At 37.5% G+C, this 25,331-nt stretch overlaps 1 protein-coding gene across 2 annotated transcripts in view; it reads right to left on the bottom strand.

Annotated features, from left to right (window-relative positions):
* The window catches only part of JAK2 (Janus kinase 2), a 99,920-nt gene that overhangs the window by 34,359 nt on the left and 40,230 nt on the right, over positions 1–25,331 (bottom strand). For both annotated transcript variants that reach the window (XM_072404221.1, XM_072404220.1), the window contains 5 exons: positions 22,003–22,126; positions 16,440–16,557; positions 5,837–5,982; positions 4,166–4,487; positions 487–606 (listed from right to left, as the gene is read on the bottom strand). In XM_072404221.1, the coding sequence (XP_072260322.1) occupies positions 487–606; positions 4,166–4,487; positions 5,837–5,982; positions 16,440–16,557; positions 22,003–22,126 (830 nt within the window). The remainder of the gene's footprint in view (positions 1–486; positions 607–4,165; positions 4,488–5,836; positions 5,983–16,439; positions 16,558–22,002; positions 22,127–25,331) is intronic.

Genomic DNA, 25,331 nt, shown 5'->3' with positions numbered 1-25,331 from the left:
TATAAACATTGTAGGGAAATGTAACTTTCAGTGCTTACACTAGGGGCAAGTGCTCAAGTGGGCAGAGTCGGCAGATCTTAGCAGATTGACGGTCTTTTATTGCACACACCAAAGGAAAATGGGACAAAAAAAAGTTTCCAAATGGACAATTAAATAAAATGTAAAAAATTTAATTAATTGTGAAGTGAGGAAGGAGAGAAGAGATTTAATAAGCACTAATTAAAGCTAAAGGGTAAGTAGCTTTAACCCCTTAAATTACTTAATATTAGAGAGCAACCTGGTTCAGGACACAAAATATTACTTCTGTGCAGATGGGGATCTGGCCAGGATACAAACCTGGGACCCTAGTGCTACAAGGCAAGGATGTCAGCCACTAAGTATTTGTGCCATTTAAATCATGGTTCTTGATCCCAATCATACAAAATGCTTTTGACCAAAAGAAGCCTGAAACTAACTTTAAAATGATGAGCAAGAAACAAACCATACCAGCGATTTATTGTCCTGCTTGTGGATTGTTACTATCCGACTCTCAGAGTCGTCCTCCTTGCTGGCTTGTTTAATGCTTACATCAATGATGTCAGGAAAATCACAATAGGTTTGCAAGTCCTGTAATAAAAAAAAATACAGGACCATCAAATAGTCATCAGCTGAGGCACATATACACAAATTAATAATAACAAAAGGATAATGGACAAAAATATTAGAATCTTCTTACCATCCATGCCCTTACCTACCCTGTTATACCCTCTTACCTTTCCCTGTGCTCCCTCCGGTAAACTTTCCAACCTCCCCGATCCCCTTATTTGGGGTGGAACATTTTTTTCTGGTTCTCCATCATCTTTTTTATTGTTTTACTTTGTTACCACTTTGTGCCAAGCCTTGCGACTCCAAATTAAGAGACCACCAAGGTACTGTCCTTCAACGTAAATGGATAAAACATTCCAGAGAAGCATACAGTAATACTAGCGAGGTTATACAGTCTGAAAGCTCAGTTAGCTTTCCTACAGAAAACATACTTCAAAGAGAAGAACATGCATTTCTTTACGAAACTGGCATTACTCAATTGAGTACCATTCTTAGGCAACAGATGTGGTGTCCATTCTGATCTCCTCCTCCTGTCCTTGGAAACTCAGTGATATGTATAAAATGGCAAGGGATGCTTTTTATGTGTGAAAGGCTTGTTAGGAGAGCAAACAGTCACCTTGGCCACTGTATATATGCCTTTGAATATTCAGGAATCCTTTTTAAAGTCCACTTTAGAACACCTTGAGGAATTCAGAGAGGGTATTCTAGTGTTAGGAGGGGGTTTTAATTTTACTCCAGAACCAGCATTAGACTCCACTAGGGATGGTTCAGGTGGTATACCTAGAGGGGGTAAACGGCTCAAAAGGTTCCTACTCAATCACCAACTATTAGATGCTTGGTGAATTACACTGGGGAACAATTCGAATACATTTTTTGTTGACTTCAATTTTTAAGCTTATTTACACTAGTATAGGTATGCGGATTCTGAAAGAGCAGTTAGTTTTTTTTCTATCACGTCAAGTTTTTTTCTCTACCCCTTATAATAATGCGTTTACTGTAGCGTGGATTTGTATGGGCGAGATTTACAGGATAGATAGTGTGGTCAGATGTTGTGCGCAGCTCTACGTAGTGAATAAGCGTTTCACCATTCCCAGTCAAAGGGCGAACATCAGCACATTTATAGAGAAAGCCTATTTGGCATATTTCAATATTATACATTGTGATCAAGATAAGTCTTGGGCCCCTCATAAGGTGTGCAAACAGTGTGTTGAGGGTTTACGGATATGGACAAAGGGAACACGTGATAAGATGCCATTTGGTATACCTATGGTTTGGCGAGAGCCAGGAGATCATTTCAGTGACTGTTACTTTTGTATAGTGAAAACTTCAGGATATAACAAGAAAAATAAATGTAACAGAGTATCCTAGTCTATCACTGGCTATACACCCAGTGGCTCATTTAGATGAAATCCCAGTGCCGGTTTTCGTTTCACTACCCTCTCTTGAAGAACATGTCTATGGTGATAAACTAGGTAACAACAATGAAGAGTTTGAAATTGAAGAGAACTCCTTTTGTAAGGGATTTGATCAGCATGAGTTGAGTGACTTGGCACGTGATTTGGGGGTATGGAAGAAGGCTTTAGAACTCCTAGAATCAAGACTGTGTGAGAAAAACTTATTTGAAAATGTATCATATGTTCAAACCAGAGAAATTGCATTTCTGCAGTACTTTAGAACGGACAGTGGCTTTGTGTATTGCCATAACATACCTGGTTTAATGGAGGAATTGGGAATTCCAATCCATAAATCAACTGAATGGTGACTATTCATTGATAGCTTAAAGTGGAGCCTAAAGTGTCCAGTCTGTAATTGTAATGTTAGGTTTATTGTAGGTGTGAGAGACAGAATAACAACAAAAGATCCCTCAAAAACCAAGTGCTCAAGATAGATCCCCTATCAACCAATCTCGAGACTGGCTATGCCACTTCATGACCTTTATGTGCTGCTTCTTGAGACAATCCCTGTTATCTGTGCATGTGGGACAGCAGAGCTGGTGAGAGGCATTGAGTGGAAAGGAATTGGCCTCCAAGATCTGCCCTAAAAACAGGTGATCCAAACATTCTACATGAGCCACTTGTTGATAGAAAGAATATTATATTCCCGCCTCTGCACATGAAACTGGGTCTGATGAAGCAGTTCGGTAAAGCTTTGCCAACTGACGGAGACTGTTTTAAGTACCTCATTTTGACATTTCCTAGCCTGTCATTTGAAAAAATAAAGGGCGTGTGTTTGATGGTCCACAGATTCGGCAGCTCATCAAAGATGAACATTTCATCAGGACAATGTCAGCGGGTGCGGAAAGACATGTTCTTTCAGTTCTGTAGGCTATGCTCAATTCCCCACCTAATGATAACCCTCCTTCGCATATGAAACTGTGGGAGAGGTAAATTGCACACTTAATGCTGAGCAACGACAGAAAGTGATGTGGCTAACCCACCACACCTTAGTTAGTAGTAGGTTTCAGGAACTCAACTATAAATTCTGACCAGATGGTATTGTACTCCTGTCCAGTTGCATAGTTTTTACCCATCAGTTTCAGACTGGTGTTGGCAATGTGATGTGGAAAATGTTTCATTACTCCACATTTTTTTGACATGTCTGATTCTATGGCCTTTTTGGAGCAACGTCAAGGAAATTGTACAGAAATTTACTGATCACTCTGTACCTGATGATCCCTCATTTTTTCTGCTACAAAATAGTTCCCTTTCTCTTAGAATCCATAAAACATAAGTGGTGAGTCACCTGCTGAATGCAGCGAAATTCTGTATCGCAATAAATTGGAGATCTACCTGCCCCTCGGTAGCACAATGGTTTAAAATTATTATCGATATCATGCTTATGGAAGATCTAACAGCCAGCCTTCATGATTTTTCCAGGAAATTTGAACGTACCTGGTCTTATTGGAAGGAGTTCCTGTACTCCCAAGATTTTGAAAGATGTATGTCTTCTGGTTATTGAAGTGGTATGTCTTATGTACCCCTCTTTGTACACAAACTCTTATACTTGACAGTTTAAAACCTATTGTATCACCTTTTCTTTATAAGTGTGATTCCATACTGTTTATTGATATGTCTGCTGTATGGACTCTTGTTGCACTACGCTTTACCTGTAACCCTGTTAATTTAAGTATTTTATTTGTTTTGAACCCTTTTTTCATGATTGTTTTTGTATTTGTTTATTCTGTTTGTTTTCTGTTTTACAAAATAAATAAAGAATGTTAAAAAAACAAAATAAACCTAACATTAGCCAAATGCACAAAGTTAAAGAAATACAGCCCATATATTATGCAAGCTTTGTAGATTGTTGTAGTGGAATTTACCAGTTACAACAAAGGGTTTTTGCAAATACCCTTAGGTCTTTACCCTTTCTTAAAGTGATATAACATTGTAATGGTCTGTCAATTTTATTGCACTTGACTGGGAAAGATTTCAAAGAGGATATGAGGCATAAATGGTAAAAATAAAAAAAAAAACTTTTCTCAAAATATCTAACATAGCAAATATTATAACAAGTCTGAGCTTCTTTGGTATTGTAGAATTTACAAAAATCCTCTGAAATAGTATGTAATAATTGGGCTTACCTGATCATCCAATGTGTCCTTGTCATTCAATCTGCCCCTTAAATACCGAATTCCATCATTTCCAGATACTACAATTGTTGCAAAAATCTCCCCTCCTGATGAGTCTCGGAAAGCCTCCCTAACTTCAAATTGTTCAGAGTAAAACGCTGACTGGAGGGTTTCAAGATTTATGAGATATTTAAGTTTTAAGTCTCTGGCAGTAGCTTTACACTGACTGAATTGCTGAATGAACCTTCGAAATCTATACCGTATTCGTTTGCGAGTAAGAATGTGGTAGTCTTGAATTTTGGCACGAATACACTTTGGCAAAAACTTTTTGTAACTGTTCAAAAAAAAGGGAAAAAACACAATCTATGTTTATTATGAATGCAAATATATAATATTAATATTATATAACAAAATATATGATAAAAAGGTACTCAATTTAAAAAGGTGTGTTTTTTTTTTTTTTTACAACTATTCCCCTATTTCTATAAACTAATGGAAATGCTACAATTTTGTGTAACAATTGGAAAATTTGATCATTGCAGGTCTTACTTCCACTGAAATGTCACTTATTTACAGGTTTGCAGGTATCACTAATGCAACAATGTAAACTCACATAAGCTAGGCCAGCGGTCATCAACTGGTGGTCTGTGGCTCTGGCCAAAGCCGCGGACCATGTCTCCTGGAGACATCGCAGGCTCAGGGAGGTGGGCAGGTTATGTCGCTGGTCACAACCCGCCCACTTTCCTATCACAGACCTGCGATGGAAGAGTGGGCAGGTTCTGGCATCATGACATCACTAAAGGGGAAGTTTCTCACCTTTGAGTGACACCCGGTAAATTTAGTGGTCTGCTGGTCCAAAAAGGTTGGTACGGTTGAGAGCAATGATCTTTTTGGCTACCTATGTTACATTCGTCCCACTGGCCAGCAATGTAATATGCATTATTTCCACTGATACCATGCTTCTAAACTGTGAGATGTTTACATGTTATTTTTTGAACACTTTTAAACAACTAAACTGCATTTAAATGTGTTTATATCAGTTTTTACAAACCTTTAAAAACGTATTTATTATTATTTATTACACAGTATTTATATAGCGCCATCATATTATGCAGCGCTGTACAAAGTCCATAGTCACTCTTAAAGGTGCTCACAATCTAATGCCTCAGTCATATGTCCTTTTAATACAGTCTAAGGTCAATTTTGGGTCATTTTGTTATGAATGGAGATGTCACAAATGGCTATTTAAACGCTGCACTCTAACGTTGGAGAATCAGTCTGTGTGTACGAGGGTCAATTCTTTACTAACCTTCCCAGATGTCCATCATCATCTGTTTATTTATATTTGCATTGAATCCATTACCATTGTCACCAATCTATTATTAGCCCAAATAAATTATGAGCATGAAGACAACAGTGACTATTCTGTAGTTAAGCTCCATATAAGAAGCATCTCGGTCCCCCAACTTATAAAATGTTAGGCCCTGAACAGACATGAAATCACTGTCACTGGCACCACATACATAAAAACACACACTCTTATGATTGTCTTATTTGTACATCTTATGAGAGCAATCCAGAAATCTTCTGTCATAAATATGTCAACCAAAATAAATAAACATATTATTATAACAGTATATTATAATTAATAGCATTATCAACTTTTAGAATAAAAAAAGGTACCTGACAGCATTGTAAACTGCAATTGGACTTTGCTCTTTTTCACTGGCTATACGCATCATGTCAAGAACAGCCATCCCCAGGCATTCTTCCTGTGTTTCGTGTGTAATAGGAACAGTTATCCATCCATTGACAAAATCATCTCTCCACTAAAAAAAGGAAAGGGGGTGGAAAAAAAACAGAGGGGAGGATCAGTAAATTACATAATGTTTTTTTAACCTTCTAACTAAAGTTTAAAGTTGTTCACATAATAGGAATATATTTGTTAAAAAGATGTTCTAAATGTCCTAAACAAGTTCAAGCCATTTCCTCAGATGAATCAGTACAGCTAGAGCCTGTTATTATGCAATATTTCCAAAATTACTTATAAATTCACTGAAGCAACAGCCACAGAGGAGAGGAGAACTTTAGACTTCACCACTAAACAACCAAAGGAGGCAGGAGGCAGCCATAACTGCACAGACTACCCACAAGTGCACAAAATCCTGCAAGTATTACATGCATTACACAAAAAAAAAAAAAAAAAAAGTAAATCCATTACATTTCACAATAAAAACATAGTTCACTTTTGAAACATCCTATAGAACCTCCAAAAAAAAAAATACCCAAATTGTAGTTCTCAAAATGTTTATTATTATTTACATATAGCCCCAAGATTTTAAAAGACAATCTTGTTAAAACAAGCTAAAATATATTGCTTTTCTTCATAGTAATTAGAAATGACACCACACCAAACTTATAAGTCCATTCCGTATAACATACCAAACCACCATGGACATAAAACGATTAACCACTATTTTTGCATTTATAAAGCTTCTTTGTTTAATATTATTAATGTTTAATCAGACTCAATATTGAACCACATTTAGTGTGGAATTCCTATAGAAATTTATTATCCAAATAAAGTCTCTTATAAATCCGAGCCTTAAAGATCTGATGGCATTATTCCCACACAGAAAACTGACTTGGGAGGCATTTCTATGAAAACATAATATCTCTCGAGTTTTTTTTTGTAGGATTATTGTTCTTAAAATTGTTATCTGTCACACAATTTATAAAGCAACTAAACTAATACAACCACCGGACATGGTGGTCTCAGGTCTCAGGATGACCTTCACAGCATTGTCACATTATTTGAACAACTAAATATGTAAATACATTAGCGGTGCCCTAAATAAAAAAAAAAAAAACATGGTACAAGTTATGATAATTATGAAACACTTATTAATATTTTAGCTATGAAAATTAAAAAAAAATACACATATGATGATGTACAAAATAAAGCCTCTAAAATAAATGTTCAACAAAATACTGCTGATGACTTCATGTGAACATGAAACTCTTACAAAAATAATCACATGATCTAAAAATGATAAGGAGATGGATGGATAACAGCTATTTTCAGAGCAGAAAAATAATCTCTAGTGAAGCTTGGGCATCAACTGTCCACACACGGACTCCAACTCTGCACAAGATTAAGAACATAATTGGGAACATGCTGTCCTTTCTGTGGACACAAACTTCGCACAGAAAAGAAAAAGAAGCTTATTAGCACAAAGGTGACAGGAACATTCTAGCTGCAAATGTAGACATTGAAAATGAAATATCTATGCATGTGTTTTTTCTTTCAAAGACAGTAACATAATTATGTGCTGTCTAAAATGTCATTCAGCTTAGTTATGAACATTGTAGCAAATGTCTATATCTAAATAAGAACCATCCCCCTTCACTTAAAATAACAGATAAGAGAAGCCCTAAAAAATACTTGTAGAATAAGCTGTATCAGACTCTCCCTTGCTGCCTGGTCATACAACTATATTTATTTGAACTTTGAGTATTTACTTTAGGGGTGTCCAAACTTTTTGCAGAGGGGCAGATTTGGTGAGGTGAAAATGTGTGGGGGAGGACCATTCAGCCTGACATTCTTTGAACCATTAACATTAAATGCAAATGAACTATTTTATGATTTTTTCTATTGCAAATGGCATACTTTTTATTTCTTAACACAGAACACAAAGAAGTTTTTACAAAAATAACTCTGCCAAATGGATACATATACACACACACAACAACATATGTTTATGATTAAGTGAGTAACTAAGAGTTGTAAAATTCAACAATACCAGTAACATTGATTTTTTTTAATATAAATATTAAAAACAGGTAATAATACAGCAAGACATGCAAAGCACATGTGCATGAATCATTCTCTACGCGTTTCGTGTATCTAGTCCACTTTTCCAGGAAGGGAGATTTCTCATGACTTTGAATGCAAGTAATAAAATTGTATATGTTTAACTTTTTTGGGGATTTTGTTATTTTGTGATTGAATTTTTATTCTTCGTATGCAATTTTGAAATGATATATATATATTTTTAACCATAGAAACAAATATCCATAGAAACCCGATGCACGAAATGCGTGGAGGATGATTCATACACATGTGGTTTGTCTTGCTGTATTATCGCTTGTATTAATATTTATATTAAATATTGAAATTTTGAGATGTTCTGTCACTCTAAGGGAATATCCCCAATTAGGATAAATAAATGAGTAAGTGAGGCTCCAGCCTTTCTCTTCTGTATCCAAAACTGACTGATTCCAAGAAAGTGCTCTGCACACTGGTCACACCAGACTCCGTGCAGAGCACTTTCTTGAAATCAGAGTGGACACGCTAAGTGCGGGTCCCGCACAGCACACACCCAGTATAAAAGTAGGGGATTCCCTGTGCACACACACGGGCGGCATAATACTGATTAGTGACAGAGGCTGCAGGCTGGTGAAAACCTGAACATGAGGACATGCCTGATTTTTCTGAAATATTTGAACTGAAGGGAAGGAACATGGTTCATATTAGTTGTCTCTAGCTTGATATTTTTTTTCCCTTCATTTAAACAGATGTTGCCAACATACTTGATCATATGACTGGATGATATGGGAGAGTCTGCTAGTTTAGGAATTTGTATTCTTCTATTTCTATACAATAAAAAATAAAACTACTGTTTTGCAATGTATATATTGTGCAGGGTGCACCATTTTTTTTCTGAGAAAAGTAAAGTGAATAGGTAAATATATTTATATGGAAGCAACCATTTCTTCTCTTCAGTACAGCTGCATAAGATTCTATGCAGTAACATTAAATATAAACACCAACATATCTTTACTTTTGGATCAAGTAGTGTGTTTGCTATAAATGTCTATAATAGAGATTGCCTTTCACTTCCTGGAGTCATGACAAAAGTTGAAAGGAAATCCTCTCTTCGAGAATGGTTTCTAAGTGGCATCACTGTAGGATTTCGGAAAATGTTTTTTCCAATAATATCCAAATTGGGGGACCAAAAAAATTTGGATTACAACACTCCCACTTAGATACATTTTTACATTCTCTATACAGGGATGTGCAATATACAAAACAGAAACAAAAACCAGTAAGGGGAAGAGAAAATTACTGCAACACCTAAAAATGATTGCTTCACTTCCTGCTACAGAAAACACAAGTTCCCAAGAGATGACAATATGTGTTTTATCAACAATATAGTGTTTTTACACTATATATATATATATATATATATATATATATATATATACAGAATTACTTATTCATTTATCAAGATGATGGGTAGTAATGGGAGGGAGGTAAATACAATAATGGTACTATAAAAGTATAGTTATTATTTGAAAATATGGGTAATAATATATCTAAATAGACACTTGTTTTTAAATCTTGAATAAAAGTTAATGTGTGGAATAAAATCTAATCAGATTTACTGTGATTGTTATGCATATTGCAAAATTATCCAAAATGGATTGCTTGTATGCAGTATGAATTAGGTGAAATTATCCACCAAATAACACTAAATATTTTTTAAACTAATCTGTAAGAGAGTCTTGTGGAAGAATTATTTTTTAAATTATTATTTTTCATGTCAAACGTCAGTGGTAGGTGGGTAATAGGTGTGGAAAAGGTGGATTTGTACTATGGCCAGAAATCAGCAATAAAGAGATTATACAGAATAATTTACAATCGAAATAGAAGCTCACAATGTAAAATGATTAGACATTTTTAGCTCTCCTGTTGGCTACACTGTTAAACATCACATAACTACAAAGTGAAATTATCCCTCCAAGTTTCTGCAGAAAGCACCATTCAGGGAAAGGTCAATCCTCTAATACCCTGCTGTGCTCTGTGATTGTTTCTGTTGAACCCCTACCTAACAAGGATGCGTTAGCATGTATGGAATTTATTGAGAGAAAAAATGAATTGATAGGAGGATGGGATTGAAAAGTGCAATGCAACTGAAGCAGAGCTGATGGTTCATACTAATGACAGTACCCAATTAAATTAAAGGAAATAAAAGTAAAAATTGGTAAAGAAGCTTAGGGTTTTCACTAGTACTACAGCCAACACAGGCACAGAAATGCACTCATTGCTTACAGGAGACAGGTGAAAACTGTATAGAGAAAATGATAAGCAATTGTGAGTTCCAAATGTCAGTTTGGCACTTGTGTTTAACACACAGTGTTAATACACAGTTTAACGTATAAGCATTTTTCTACTTTTCCTTATTGGGTTTGGCTTGCGGAAGCATTGGCCTATTATAAGGGTTGGCAAACCAATGGATCGAAACAAGTTATAAATTGACAATGTTCTTTAAAGAGGAGAAAATATTCTAAAGACAAATGATCAATGAAACATAAGTGACTACATTAACCTCGCATCCAAGTCATATTTATTACTGTGCCATTAGCATTTACTTTAAAAACAAAAACTGCACTCATAATTTGCATAAAGCCTTGTTGAAATTAGGACAAGGTTCTCATTCAAAGCCTAATGAGATGCATGCCAAAGGAATATTGTTCACCAACAAAACCAGCCAAGTCACATAAAATGCTGTTTGTTCTGCTGTGAAACAAGTTAACAGAGATCAAGCAAATGCTTGTCACACTCTATTGCTTCTCGAAAAAAATAGACACTCACTATGCTCCCTGAGGGACCTAGCATCCCTGAAAAACATCTATTTAACTATAGTCATGTATACATCTTCCATTTATAGACTATTCACAAGCTAGGGAGCATGCAGAGATCAAAAATAAAGCAGTAAGCTGCTAACAAATTGCTATGTGTGTCTACATATGTAGTCTATATGTTTTCAAGCTTGCTGGATTATTTCAAATGCAAATCCGAAAGCTAACTAAATTCTACACGTGAGATAACCATGGGTGTGATTGTCATTTCTGGTATTCATTTCAGGTTTAAGTGTACAAAAGCTATATTACTATAAACTATTTATATAGAGTCAATTAAGGACATCTAACATATAGATGATTCCTAGATAGTGTTGGTGTTAGAATTCGGGTTGTCCTTATATTGGACCCGAATACGTCCGTTTGAATTCGGATAGACCCGACCCTAAAAACCACTTTGCAAATTCGTGTGTAAAAAAAAAAGAAGAAGAAGAGGCTTTAATGTTAAAGTAATTTATTGAATGTGTGTGATTTGTAATTAACCAACTTACAGCTAATCCCACAAAGATGATTCCCACAGCTGCATTCATTCATGAGCACAGCCATGGGAATCTTCCTGTTTGTGTGGGATGCCTGGGCACTAGAGGTTAAATGAGGACAAGTCTCCCCATTCATCACCTTTAGTGCTCTGTGATTAGCTGAGGAAAGGCATCATCAGGATTTTCCTTTCCTCAGCCAATCGCAAGGCACTAGAGGTGAATGAATGCGGAGACTTGTCCTCATTTAACCTCTATTGCCCGGGGATCCCACACTGACAGGAGGATTCCCACAGCTGTGCTCATGAATGAATGAAGCCCTGGGAATCATCCTGTCACAGGAGGGGTCCCACGGAGGAGTCACAGGAGGGGTCCCACGGAGGAGTCACAGGAGGGGTCCCACAGCTGTGCTCAAAAATGAATTCAGCTGTGGGAATCATCCTGTGACATCCTGTGACTTCCCTGATTGCTCTTGCAGATCTGCACAGTCTCGAATAATAACCCAAATTTTCCCCCTCATAGACTTTATTGGTGTGCGAATTCGATGTTCCATTGCCTGAAAAATATCAGGCTAGTCGATCGAATGGCTGTCGAATCATACACTGAGATATTTACCCAACACCACTCCTAGATACAAATAGGCTTCCCTGCTCATTCCTGTGCAGGACAGAGGCTTGATGGGGCCGGTTCGCATGGCTTGCAGAAGAAGTGTTGCTGTTCTACAACCTCTTGTAACTCTTTAATGACCAAGAAAAACTCTAAAGTTGTTTCTTTTTGCATATCAAAGCACAGCTTGGTCCAGAAGTTGAATGAATTTCTAGGTTCCATTAAGTTTTTTTTGCTTTGTTTGTGATTATCTCACAGTGAGGTTTTTTTACAGTGACTGACACCTCAATGCCTAATATGTTGAGACAAACATGTGTCCTAATTGCATTTAATAAAATAATGTACCTGTCCTGACTTGCATACAAATTCAACTTTAAAACAAACCTACAGTCCCTATCTCGTATGTAACCCGGGGACTAACTACTAACAAGATAGTGAGCTCCATAAACTTGTGTTTAGCAATGAAAGGAGTTAATGCTTTTTGCAATGCATAGGTGTTGTTTATTGTGTTCAGAAGCAAACAATGCTATGAAACTCATGGCCACAAAAATTTTACCTACAATGACATCTGGAAGCATGATATTCTGATAAAATTCTCTGGTAATCATCAATATAGCTATTTACAGCATGAACAAAGATTATTTGTAGCAAAACTTGTTTGAAGCACACTTCTGATGTTTCAATAGATATGAACTTAAGTAATGACTCATCAGCTTTAAAACAAAACCTCACTGACTTCTGTAGCTGCAGCTTGGAAGAATGGGCTTAGCTACTGAAAAGGTTTGTAGTGTAAATGAAGGTAGGAGGAGGATGGATGAAGGATTCATGATTTCTATCACAAACTCTCAAAATTATCATTATGATAAATTCAACCTGACTTTGATGGTTGTCTCAACTCACCCTGCAGATTTTCCAGTGTGATGCACAGCAATCTAAGCACCATTGGGATGAGATGGGCCATCGTAAGGAAGAAAGGAAAAAAAGCAAGCTTGCAAAACAGTGTAAACAGATAAAATAAAGGGGAATAGTAGTTAAAAGATACCTAAGTGCCCATCTTGTTAGCACTAAAAGCGTACCTATACCCACAAAATCATTTTGGCTTATGGATAACATAAGCCCAAGTTAAAATCATCTGAATTTTTTAGCTTGTTTTGACCTTTTAACATTAAAAACGAGATCTGGCCACACCCCCCAGGTCTCTCCATCGCCTAGGCGGTGAACTGCAATCTGGGAAATGCCATCCTTGGTGGGAGTGTTTCTAATCCACTCACACTGCCCTAATTATGCAGATTTTTTTTCTTTCCTCCTGGGACTCTCATGTCACTCAAGTGCGACTGCTCCGTCTGCAGCTGCTTCTTCTCAACTTGTGAGCTCTTGGTGCAGAGGGCTCCAGCTAGTGAGGGAGGGGAAGTGGGTGGAGAAGAAGAAAACGTAAACTTGCCAGTCACAAGGTGGCCACTTCTAAACATATCATAAATATATTTATTGAAAGGATACAAGCTGACCCAGCCAGTGCCACCAGGGAGGACTGACATTTTAGTGCAAGTAAGTAAGAATAGAATAATAACTGAAAGACTAGTTTTTGAGTATAGTTCCTCTTTAATTATGAAGTCCAGTTGTTGTTCTGGGGCAATGGGCTGACTAATGTGGCTCCATCCCCACCTTTTCGTAACAAGATGGAGAGCTGTTTTCGGACAGTCTGACCTAGCTTTTTCTATGGGCAGCTGACATAGAGTGACAGGTTTGGCTACCCGATCATAACCAGGAGTACAAAGGGAATGAGAGGGTGTAAACACAAAACACACCATGGTATTATTTGGTTAGCTGTGAAACACACCTAATTTAATTGGAAATAGTTTGGTAGGGTGGAGGAAAACAAGCATTGAATATTAAGTGTCACTGGCTATATCAGTACACTGCAAATGTACTACTACACAGCATGTCACAGAGTGCAAGCAAAAGGGAGTCCAAACCCTATTCCAAATAAGCTCCCAATATTTTTCCTCATTTGAGACTGCATTAAAAACATTACCTACCCTCTGTCTTTCCTTCAGAAGAATGAAGGCTGTCCACGGTTTTTTAACTCAAATCATTTTGCAATAAGTATTAAGTCTTGAAAAAAGTGTCCTTTCGCTCTAGCAGCATAAGCTTTGGCACCTTGAATAAAGGGCCCCACCTAAATCTGTAACCAGGAAACTGCTTAAACATATGTATATAGTCAGTAACAAACTATGTGGCATGGTGAATAATAATTTTATCAAGGTAAAAAGTGCTCTCATAACAAGTGATACATGCCCAAGTCAAATATTTACTGTTTTGGATTACAACAAAGACAATGCATGAATTTTTCCAAGGAGTATTTGCCAGCACAAATAAGCATCAGTGCAAGCAAAGAACCAGAAATGTCAAAACTAAGTATACAGGATCAGGATACAAGCACTAATCCTAAAAAAAACAAAGAAAAAACTTTCATATTGGTCATAAGTGCTCTAAGACCAATCCGTATAAACAATCATATTACTGCCTACATTCACGTAAATTATACAGTAGTATAGTGTATGTATAGTATGCTGAACAGAAAAAAAACACACTGCTCAGGAGATTGCTACAATGTCGTCCTGTTAACAAACACACTGTACATAATAGAGACACCATTTTGGTCATTGCAACACCGCAAACTACCAAGTTCTAGTCAAGGAAGTGTTTCATGGCAGACAGGTTTTAAATTTTGTGGTTGAACTCCAGGGATGGACATGGTGATAAAACAAGGTGCCCAGATCTCAAAATATAAACTGAAACGGTAGCACCTCCTTCCTTTCTTTTTTTTATCTGTATTTTACAAAACAAAACCAGGACAAATGTTTGAAAAAAATATCACATTTTTAAAATGATTTGTATATAACTGTCACTGTACCTATAACTGGCACCATGCCATTTGTAAGTTTAGATCAAAGGCTGTCTAGGACAGAGCAATATGTTGTCATGATTCTTTCGCCCATTTGCACTCTACATTTACCAATTTCAACCTCCATCCAAATCCCCCCCCCCCCCCCTTTGCTCATTGGCTGCCCTTGTCACCAATACAGTCAGGACCAGATTTCTGAATTGGCTACCCAGGCCATGGCCTAGGTCAGCATGGCCACTAGAGGTTGCTCCTTTTACCTTGCCTTTATCTCTCTCAGAGCTGCCTCATGATCCAACAGTTCTGTCCTGCTCATGGCTCGGTCACTAGAACCACAGTGCTGGTTCCTAAAGAACCAATATTTGCATACTTGACAGCGGGCCCTCTCTGGTACTGAACCTCTCGCTGCCACTCTTGTTCATTCTCTATGATGCTGCCACTATAGAGGCTATATGTAGCGCCTACCCCAATGCAGATGTTCTCTGGTAGAAGCAACCTGTAAACACACTGCAACCTCATAGCCAGTCTGAACATGGCCTTAACAACCTTCTTTCAAGGCAGTTGGGAGGGAGGGGGTGGCACAAGGTAGCCAGCCCAGGGGAGGAAAAAAAATAAAAAAAAGCACTAATCTGTCTATGACCACAGTGGGTAGCTTTTAGCAGGCAAATCTTTGTACCCAACAATAGGGCTGCCCTGGCCTTAACTGATGATGCAACATGTGTAGTACAAATGTTCTACTAAATTAAAAAAAAAAAAAAATAAAAAAAATAAAAAAAAAAAACTTACTGGATGGAAGGAAGGAACAACTAAATAGAAGACTATATCTTGTAAACAGGGAAAGCTAAAAGGTCATGAAAATGAAAAAGATAATGTTTACATAATTAGAAACGAGTGGACATATTTATGTGATGTACTGACCAACTAATGTATACACAGCACTGAATAGACAAACAATTTTTGTAAACAATCTCATTCTGTACACAACTCCCAGTGGGATATGTGCTATTTTAGGCTTTCTGCTCATATTACTTTCCATCAATTTCTTAAATGCTTTGTAGCAACTGAAATACAGATATATGTTCATGGACCTTGGAGAGCAACACTACTGTGAATATAAATGGTTACTATAATATTGTACTATTCACAGGGAGTGGCAAATCTGAGCTTGAAGAGGAAACAGCCATAAAATATTGTTTTGTTATGCAACAATTTAGAAACACAGTCACAAAACACACGCAAGTGTGTGTGAATGTTTATATATATGTGTGTATCTATATATACATAAGTATATTTGTATAGAGTATGGTCTCTATTCCCTCATCCATTACAGTCAAGTAACAAGGGTAGATAATGACAAAGATACCTAAATCCAGAAACACCAGCTGTCACACCTGTTTACACTCTATAATTAGTCAATGATCCTTACAGTTCATGAAACTAATTAGACCATGTTTATTAACAATGATGCACCTTTTTGTAGAGATGAAGGAGTTAAGCGGATAACAAAATGCTAAAACACACAAAACCAAATGAGAACAAGAAAAAAAAAAAAACGCAAAACGCTAATGTATGGAAAGCGCAAAGCCTGCACTCTTACCTGAGCAAACAAATAGGACATAACAAAGTCATCTAAAATTGGGCTTTCAGAGCCCCTTGAAATCCCATAGCGAAAAGCTCTGCTGCTTCCATTGCTGTACCATTGTGGGAAATAAAACCTGTAAAATCAAAGATTATAAGATTACCAACTTATTCAGAAATGTATTTAATTACACATTCCTTTACCACAGCACAAAATGATGTATATCATTCTTCATACAGAAAACCCCCTTTAACATAAGAAAAAAAATAACAAAAATCTTTCAAGGGTTAGCTTTGAGGAAGCAACTATTGTCTGGTTTTAGAAGGCAATCTACAAAAATGTGCTTCCTGATTCCAGCCAAACCACAGATTTCTAAAAGATTCCAACAGTTCAGTTACAACAATCTTACTTTAAATTAATTAGTAAACACTGCAATTAACAACACAATAAACTAAATATTTCCTTTTTGCCAGATGGATTACATAAGCTTTGCAATTAGGTGTAAATATGGCTGGTAATAAATATGCAGTGAATTACTTGTCAGATGTGCAAAAAGTTTAAGACCTCTTTAGAAAAAGTCCCCAATATAGGATATGAAGGCTGGCAGGCAGGCTCCACTACACTGAATGATGGTGCCAATTTATGTTTATTATGTCGATGTCCCTTTGGACGCTCTGCCCTGAAAGACATCCCACTGTTGGCACAACTCTGGGAATCTGTCAAAGACACTTTTGGTGGCACCTCTATCTCCCCAGTCCTTTTCCGCTGTAACCAATAGTTGGGAATCAGCTTTTTCCCCCCAGCCTCACGTCTATTTTGAGCTCGACACTTGCTACAGCGCCAGTGCTAGTTTGAGGACTCTGATCTGAGGTCTTTGGAGAACCCTTTCAGGCTACACTGTTTGAGAACCCTAGAATTGCTACATTTTCCTAGATCTCTCCCACAGGCGAAAGAGTATTCTAGAGCCCTGACTAAATTTGAATCTCTTTGTGATGGTTGTGGCATAGTGAGCAACACACTCAAGTATATACTCACTACTCAATGGCACGACGCCAAATTATTTACAACCATTTTTTGAGGGCCTGGGAGATAGATTTGGGAATCTATTTTAAGAGCACAAAGACAAATTCCTTGTCTAGACTTACAAGGATTCTATTAGCAATAGGTTTCAGTAGTTGGGTTTAAAGATTGTGGCTGGATAGTACAGAACACCGGAGATAATCCATAAAATAAATCCAGAGGAATCGGACAGAGGCTCCATAAGTTTTGGTCTTGCCCTGTTCCACAACCATATTAAAGAACAGTGGTGAGGATTGACCAAAAGATTATGGATTTTTCATGTACCCCTTGATCCGGCATTCTTCCTACTTCCCATAATTGTATACCTCTAAAGAAATATAAAAAAAATCTATTTCTAGACCTCTTGTTACAGCAGCTAGATTGTATATCCACCTTTTCTGGAGGTGCAAAGTGAAAAGGGGTTGCACAAAGTGAAAGAGATCATGCATATGGAAGAACTCACCTGTAAGTACTCACACCCAATATTATATGTCTTGGTATGTGTGTAACAGTTTCTTAACTCACCAGATTATAAACATTACTCAGAATCCACGTTTTTTGTTTTTGTTCTCCTTTTACCAGTCATGTAACCTTTTTAGTTTTAAGGACTCTGTCTAAGGTATTGTTTTATACAGACTTTATTTGTGTTCCTTTCTAGGGCTGCAATTGTCATATTGTTTTGTATTTTTGTCTCATTTTGTGGTAAAAAGAAAGCTTTATAAAAAAAAAAGTTTCAAAAGTGAAAATTAGTTATCCTACTCATGCAAGGAGGCTGGGGTAAAGTAATAGAAAGTGACTACAAAGAATTACACGTTTTTAGGCAAAGAGTTTGCATAAATGCATTTCAGCTGTGAATTTAGCTATATAGTTGGTGTTCCACTTTAACAGGGAACTCGTGAACCTTGAATGCCTGGAGGAATGAGAAAACTTGCATTCCCTGCTCTCCATTTACATAGGAAAGCTGCATAAAAAAAGTGCTTGCTGTTTCATGCTATTCACCTGATCCAGATGACCTCTCTACTAAACAGACCAGAACAAGGTTTCCTTATTCCACACAGAGCTCTCTTACATTCAAACAAAAAATATGATATTCCGATATTAATACATCCTCAACGTCCTGCTTGTAAAATATGTCACACATTTGTACTGAAAAAAAGTAACCTTACTTAAGTCATTTTCTTTCCAGTTTAGATTTAAATTTTGCCATTTCTGTTAAGAACATAGTTTTTAAATAAAATCAATGTTACTTTTAAAGGCTAGGAAGTAATAAAAATGCCATTGGGTTTCTCTCTTTTAGAATTGATATATCTTTTACACACTAGAGAACATAAACCCTGTCTCTAAATGAGGAAGATGTTTTTTTTTTCGTTTTTGTCTAAGTTGCTTGTGACTCTAGAAGTATGGGTCCTAAACTCCAGGCAAACAGCTAAATAAAAACTGCAAAAAATATTTCTGTCCTTAAAAATGCAATTTGATGAGCTCATCTGTTTGCCACTGGGGCCTCTATTGGAACACTCTTGGTACAGCAACATAACTGATTGGCCTTTTTTCCCCCAGTCTGAGCCTTCCTATACAGGGACTGCAAGAGGGTAATACAACTTCCTTATTAAAATGCTTACACTGTTTGCATTAAAAAAATACCATATTTTTTAAATAGATAGCTGCATGAAGGTTTGTCTGTTATACCTGCCTGGAGTTCAACTTTAGTCTAAACTCTAGGAGTACCTTTAGAGACACAACTGTGCTTCAAATAACATTACTTTAGTGGACCTTGTCCAGCATGTTTCACCAACTCCTGATTGTTTCTTTCTGCTGACCTTTCCTATTGAAAGTTCCAATTACCTAGCTGTCGTCCTGATCCAATGACTTAACTGGTCCAGAACAAGTAAGAAGATCAGGAGTTCAAACAGGAAAGAGAGAGAGATGAATGTTGAATTTCAAGGTAACCTAAACTTATTAAGTTGTTTATTTAAGAACAACTATCTTAAATTCATAAGACGGTGAACAGTGAAAGGCCAGCCGCATGTACAATATACAGTCCAATATTATCTGTTCACAGGCATTATATTACAAGGGGGTGCTGAGAAGTTCCTGGCTTTGCCCCCTTCCAGATTAAATAAAAAAAACTAGTGTGAGGGCATATGACAGCCTAATATCTTAGTATGTAACTGTGCAAATATCAGGTCTTTGCAATTCTTAAAACTGTTTTTTGTTTTAGTGAGAAGCTGTGATGGCAGAGGCACAAGCAAGTTTCACATAGTCGGAGTTACGGGCATCATGAAGTTTTTGTTTCTCTAGGGAAAGTCAGCAAAGGACATTCACACTGAGATGTCACAAACACTGGGAGAGAAGTGTCCTTCCTACAGCACTGTCAAAACCTGGATATCTTGTTTCAAGACTGGGCATTTCACGGTTGAAGATGAGCCCTGCAGTGGGCGCCCCCCAACAGAACGGTGAATATCCGCAAAAAAGATACGGGAGCGTGTTGGGTTTGTTATCACCACTATCCTAGACATACGCAAGCTTTCAGCAAAGTGGGTGCTGAAATGTTTGAACAGAGATCAGAAGGGCCGAGTGAAAGCATCCAAAGCCGTTTTGGCCCATTTTGAAGCTGCATAGGACTTTTTGGCCAGGTTAGTGTCTGAGGATGAAACCTGGCTCCACATCCATGATCCTGAAACCAAGGAACAGTCAAAAGAATGGCCCTACAGCGGGTCCCTGTGGCCGAAGAAGTTCCGAACCTAGAAATCGGCCAAAAAAGTCATGGCGTCCAGACAGTATTAAGCTAATGTCCTGGACCAGCTGAAGGAGGCAATTAAGATGAAACACCGTGAAAAGTTGACCAAAGGGACCCTTTTTTTCGCAGGACAATGCACCTGGGCACACGTTCAACGTTGTGGCTTCCAAAATCGAACAACCTGGGTTTCCAATTCGTCCACCATCCCCTCCACTCACCTGACCTGGCCCCTTCGGACTATTATCTGTTCCCGAATTTGAAGAAACACCTGAAGGGGCAACGTTTTGAGGACACTTGTGACGTCAAATATGCTGCTGAGAGCTGGTTTGCGGTCCAACCAAAGAACTTTTATTTAAATGGTCCAGGAAAAGGTGCAACTACGCTGTACCAAGTGCATCAGTTTCAGGGGGGAATATGTTGAATAAATGTGTTATTTCATAACTCTGGCTCTCTTCTTTCTGGGCAAAACTTCTCAGCACCCCCTCGTATTAGTGTGTTGCTGCTTACTCATTATCCAATAAGAGCCAAGAATGCTGAAAAAGAACTTTTTTTTCCCCGAATGTAATGATTTGTATACTTGCTCTGCAAAGGCAACTCAAGGTATTTCAACCAATAGATCAGCATATGAGCCAGGCAACTCATTTATAAAAAGCTACCATGGCATCTATTTCAGCTAAACTAGCAAAGGGTGGTCCTCTCCTTTCAAACAAGTCTATAAAAAAGAGGATCTACAGCCATATAAATTGCATATATGTGGAAAAAGCAGCCAAGTGCCAATCTACCAAAAACGTTTCAATGTTTTAAAACAGTGGTCCTCAACCTTTTGCAGCTCGTCGAACACAGGGTGACGTCATAATGCCAAAACCTGCCTAGAGACACAACTTGCCCACCGCCCCCTGTGATCCGTACGGGAGACATGGTCCATGGCTTTGGCCGGTGCGCCCCTCCAAGCTGGGTCCTTCTCCTGGCGCCGCTGGCGGGTGCATGGGCCAGAGCCGCAGACCACCACTGGTCTCTGTGCTTTTGCAGCGCACCTGTCAGACGGCCGCGGCGGACGTTTGGGGACCCCTGTTTTAAAAGGCTATAATTATATGACGCAGGCTTATATGCCTATTACATAACCTGGCTTGACCCCCTTATTCCACTGATGGGGTCCGTTTGACTTTCTGCGGACACAAACAATTACAATGCACGTGGCATTAAGGGACCCATACCACCTTAATCTTAAGTGTAAATGACATGATGACGGTCAGAGCCAATCTTTTTGTACTCAATACTTCTTCAATTCTTGTGTATACTTTGTTTATTTATGTGAAATATAACATTTAAAGTAAAAGTGAACCCTAACTGTATAGCATAAATTTGCCAAAGTGTATGAAACAATTTTCTTGTGTTCACCCTAATGCATAGTGTGCTGCATTTCTATGTCGCTGATCTTCTGCAGCCACTCCATGTCTAAATACACGAAATCCAGACATGGGGTTTCTCAGGGTTGCTTTACTGATAACGAGAACAAATCCCCATAATGTGTATAGATAGCGACACTTGTAGTATTCTTCAAAAGTCTGTGTGCCAGGCTGACAACACAGAAATATTTGGGAGACAGCACTGAAAACGGATAAACAGGGAAAGAACAGGAACCGACTAAACAGGGGCCTTTATAGTAGGTGAACTAGGTGATAATCTCACATATATCCACTGGTTTGGGTAAAGTTACATTTTACAAACCATAAGCAGTTATTCTTACGTGGCGCAAAGTGCACCAACCAACCGTAAAATACATACCTTACTCGAAATTTAACAATTTGCTTGCTTGTCTCATCCACAAGGAAGATATGATTAGGTGGATACCATATTCTGTCAGTCTCATTCATCAATGCAAAAAGGTTAAAATAAACTGGTGTCACACCTGTAAAATAAAAAAAAACACCCCTATAATTATATCATAAAGTAATACAAAATAGTTATACAATTTTAATGTCACATTATTTTTTTTTATTTTAAATAAATCCCTTGATTGCATACACAAATAGTGTGGAAAAATTTGCATTATAGGATCACGAGTAGAATAATTTTTAGTAGAAAATATTTGACAAATATTTATTGTTCCCAACAAGCCTAAATGCAGTGGGTAGTTTTGGGGTATTTTTAAAAAAAAATTTTGTTACATACTGTGCAAAATATCTATATCTATACTTTTTAGACATTTATGTGTTGTGTATTTCAGATAGGTTGTGCAATACAGGGCAAGTAATATAGTGTGTTGATAACACTGCACACCAATTGCTACTTTGATGTTAAAAGAAAAAAAAATAGTAAAAATAAATCCAAAGTCTAAAACATCATTTTAAATTCACCTGGGTGTGGCAGGTCACAGACAGAAACTGCTTTGCGATATATGCAGATTTTACAGTCTTACGCAATGTAATAGTTCTTGGCAGACCTTCGCTGTGCCTACGTGCAGCTAGCCCCAAAAGTTGCTCAGAATAATTAGCAAGATAGAAGCAATGACTAATACACAGCGAAACAAATGCACAAACAGCTTTTCTGCAACACAATTTCTGCACTGCTGCTTTTGTCAATTCCCAATAGGCACAATGTATACCCCGGGCCTGGTTTACACTTTTTTTTCCCTGTTGGTCAGCTAACTTGTACCTAGTTTACCATACACAAAGAAATTGGAAGAAAAAGTGAAATATTTGGCACTGTTGGAAAATAGAATTAATCAAAATTTTCCTTTCATTTATGAAGTTTGCACAGACAAATTAATGTACTAACCTATAACTCATAAGGATAGATGAAATCAACTACATGGGCCTGACAAACTGTTTACATAAACTTGAGTGCTGGGGCTGAAAATATTCACACAAGCGGAGATTCATTCCAATTAAGGGTAAATTAAGTATAACTAAACTCTGTCAATACTTTCCTGTTCTGTCGCAGGCACTGCTATCTTTTTCTCTTCCACGTTCTTACATTTTGCCCTGCCATCTTTTTCTCTCTTCCTTTCCACATTTTTACCTTTGGCCATTTTGAATGGCCAGGTTGGGATGATGTAACTCCCGCACAGGTGCACAGGAGTCCATTCAGTCCCAACGAGCACAAGGAAAGCCAGGACTTGTGGGTTATCCCTGGTGACAAACATTCAACATTAACAGCTAGACAGCAATCAGGCAGATAAAAAACATTATAACAGAATGGATATCACTTGTCCCTTTCTGCAATAAACACCAACTTAATTGCCAATTTTCAAAGTGAGACACTTTAAGGCAGCATGCCCAGACCTGTACCTTCCTTTATTGTAATCAATAACTGTGTGTGTTTCTTTTTCCAGATGCACAAAAAAAGGATGTAGTTAAACAAAAAAGCACAATGTTTCAGTTGCAAAATAAAAGCCTTTAAAAAAACAAAACTAAAAAAACAGTCCGCTTACAGTATGTTAAACAGCATGTAGACAACCTCAAAACTTCTGGAACAAAGTTCTTTAGTCACAAGACTAAAATGTAATGTTTTGTTTGGAGAGAATGCAACAAGACCTACGACTGAAAGTACACTATCCCTCCTGTGAAGCATGGAGGGCGATCTATGATGTTCTGGGGGTAATTTAGTGAAAATTGATAAAAAGATGTAACCAGCATGTCAGAAAGAAAGTTAAAAGATATTAGTCAAAAAATATTGGAAGACAACTTGAATTTATCAGTTTGGAAGCTGTGCATGGGACACTTTGGATCTTCTAAAATGACAATCATCCAAACCACGGAGCCAAATCAATTAGTGCCTACAGCAGGAAAAAAAGTGAAGTTGCATGAATGGCCATTACAAGTCTCCTGATCTTAATATCACTTACCACTTTGTGGAGTTCACAAACGTGCAGTTCAAGCAGGACAACCAAAGAATTTACTAGACACCAGAAGGTGTTTTGCCAAAACAAACTGACAGCTTTACCACTTGAGAAAATTATAGGACTCCATCCACAACTACAACAAAAGACTGCTTGCCATTTTATTGTTGCCAAAGAGGGCAATACACAACAATAAAAACTAATAATATACAAACCTGAAACTGAGAGGCAAACAGTTTTTACCTTATTGCTGTTTTGTTTTTTTTATGGTATTCTGTGATAACCTATAGTTTAATTTAGATCCCGGTAAAAGTGATTGAAATGTGTTTTGCCTGATGTATCTTCTTACAAATTCTGTCAAGAGTATGTAAACCTATGAGCACAACTGTATAGACCAGAAACACAATTATTACTTTATTACCCGAAACGTGACATACAAACATGCTAGGACATACCAAAACAACTGAAAGCATGTTTTCAGAGATATTCAGTACTGTAATCACACAATCAAAAACCCTTTATACTATATTGACACAATCAAAACCATGTCTATTTGTGCTGTACTGACACAAGTAAAAGCATGTCCACACAACCAGAATCTCAGCAGTGGTTTCATTGTACTCCAAATAAACTCAGTATGTGACTGGTGTATGTGACAGTATGTGACTGGTGTAATCACATTAATAGACCAAGAAAAAGGAGTCCAAATGGTGGGCTTTTCTTATTAGTCCAAACACTGACACTTTCCAATGTTGCAGAGGTTTTCTCATCCTGTCCAGCTTTACACACAGTAATGAACCACTATGTATAGGATTGGGGAGAGGAAGAAGGGAAACTTTTACACCTCGAAGCCTGTTCATGCCACATTTGCTTTGCTGTGCACTGGACAGAACATGCATTCTTTAAAAACACTGGGGTACCATTCAAACTGAATAGCACCACAATGCACTGCAGCATGCGGGAGTGTTTTATTGCACTACAGTGTGAACACGCCCTTCCAGAAAAGTGATGGTGTTTTGATTCTTCAGAATTTTCCAGTGGTTACAGCAGGGAGACAGAAATTTGTGGCTAGTACTCCATATGAAGAAATTATGTGCAAAAGGATAAATGCATGCCACTTCATAATTCACTAGAGGCACAGGAATTGATACATGTATGTTTTCATTATTTACCTAGACAAGTCTAGACAATGGTATTAAAATGAAAAAAAAAATCATCAGTAGCTTTTTCCATGTCAATATAGCTCAGTCTTAACCCATTTAGGCACTGTGGA

Source organism: Pyxicephalus adspersus, chromosome 3 (assembly GCF_032062135.1).
Source record: "Pyxicephalus adspersus chromosome 3, UCB_Pads_2.0, whole genome shotgun sequence".
NCBI lineage: Eukaryota > Metazoa > Chordata > Amphibia > Anura > Pyxicephalidae > Pyxicephalus > Pyxicephalus adspersus.
The sequence above is the reverse complement of the archived record's forward strand: the minus strand, read 5'-3'. Positions and strand labels throughout refer to the sequence as shown.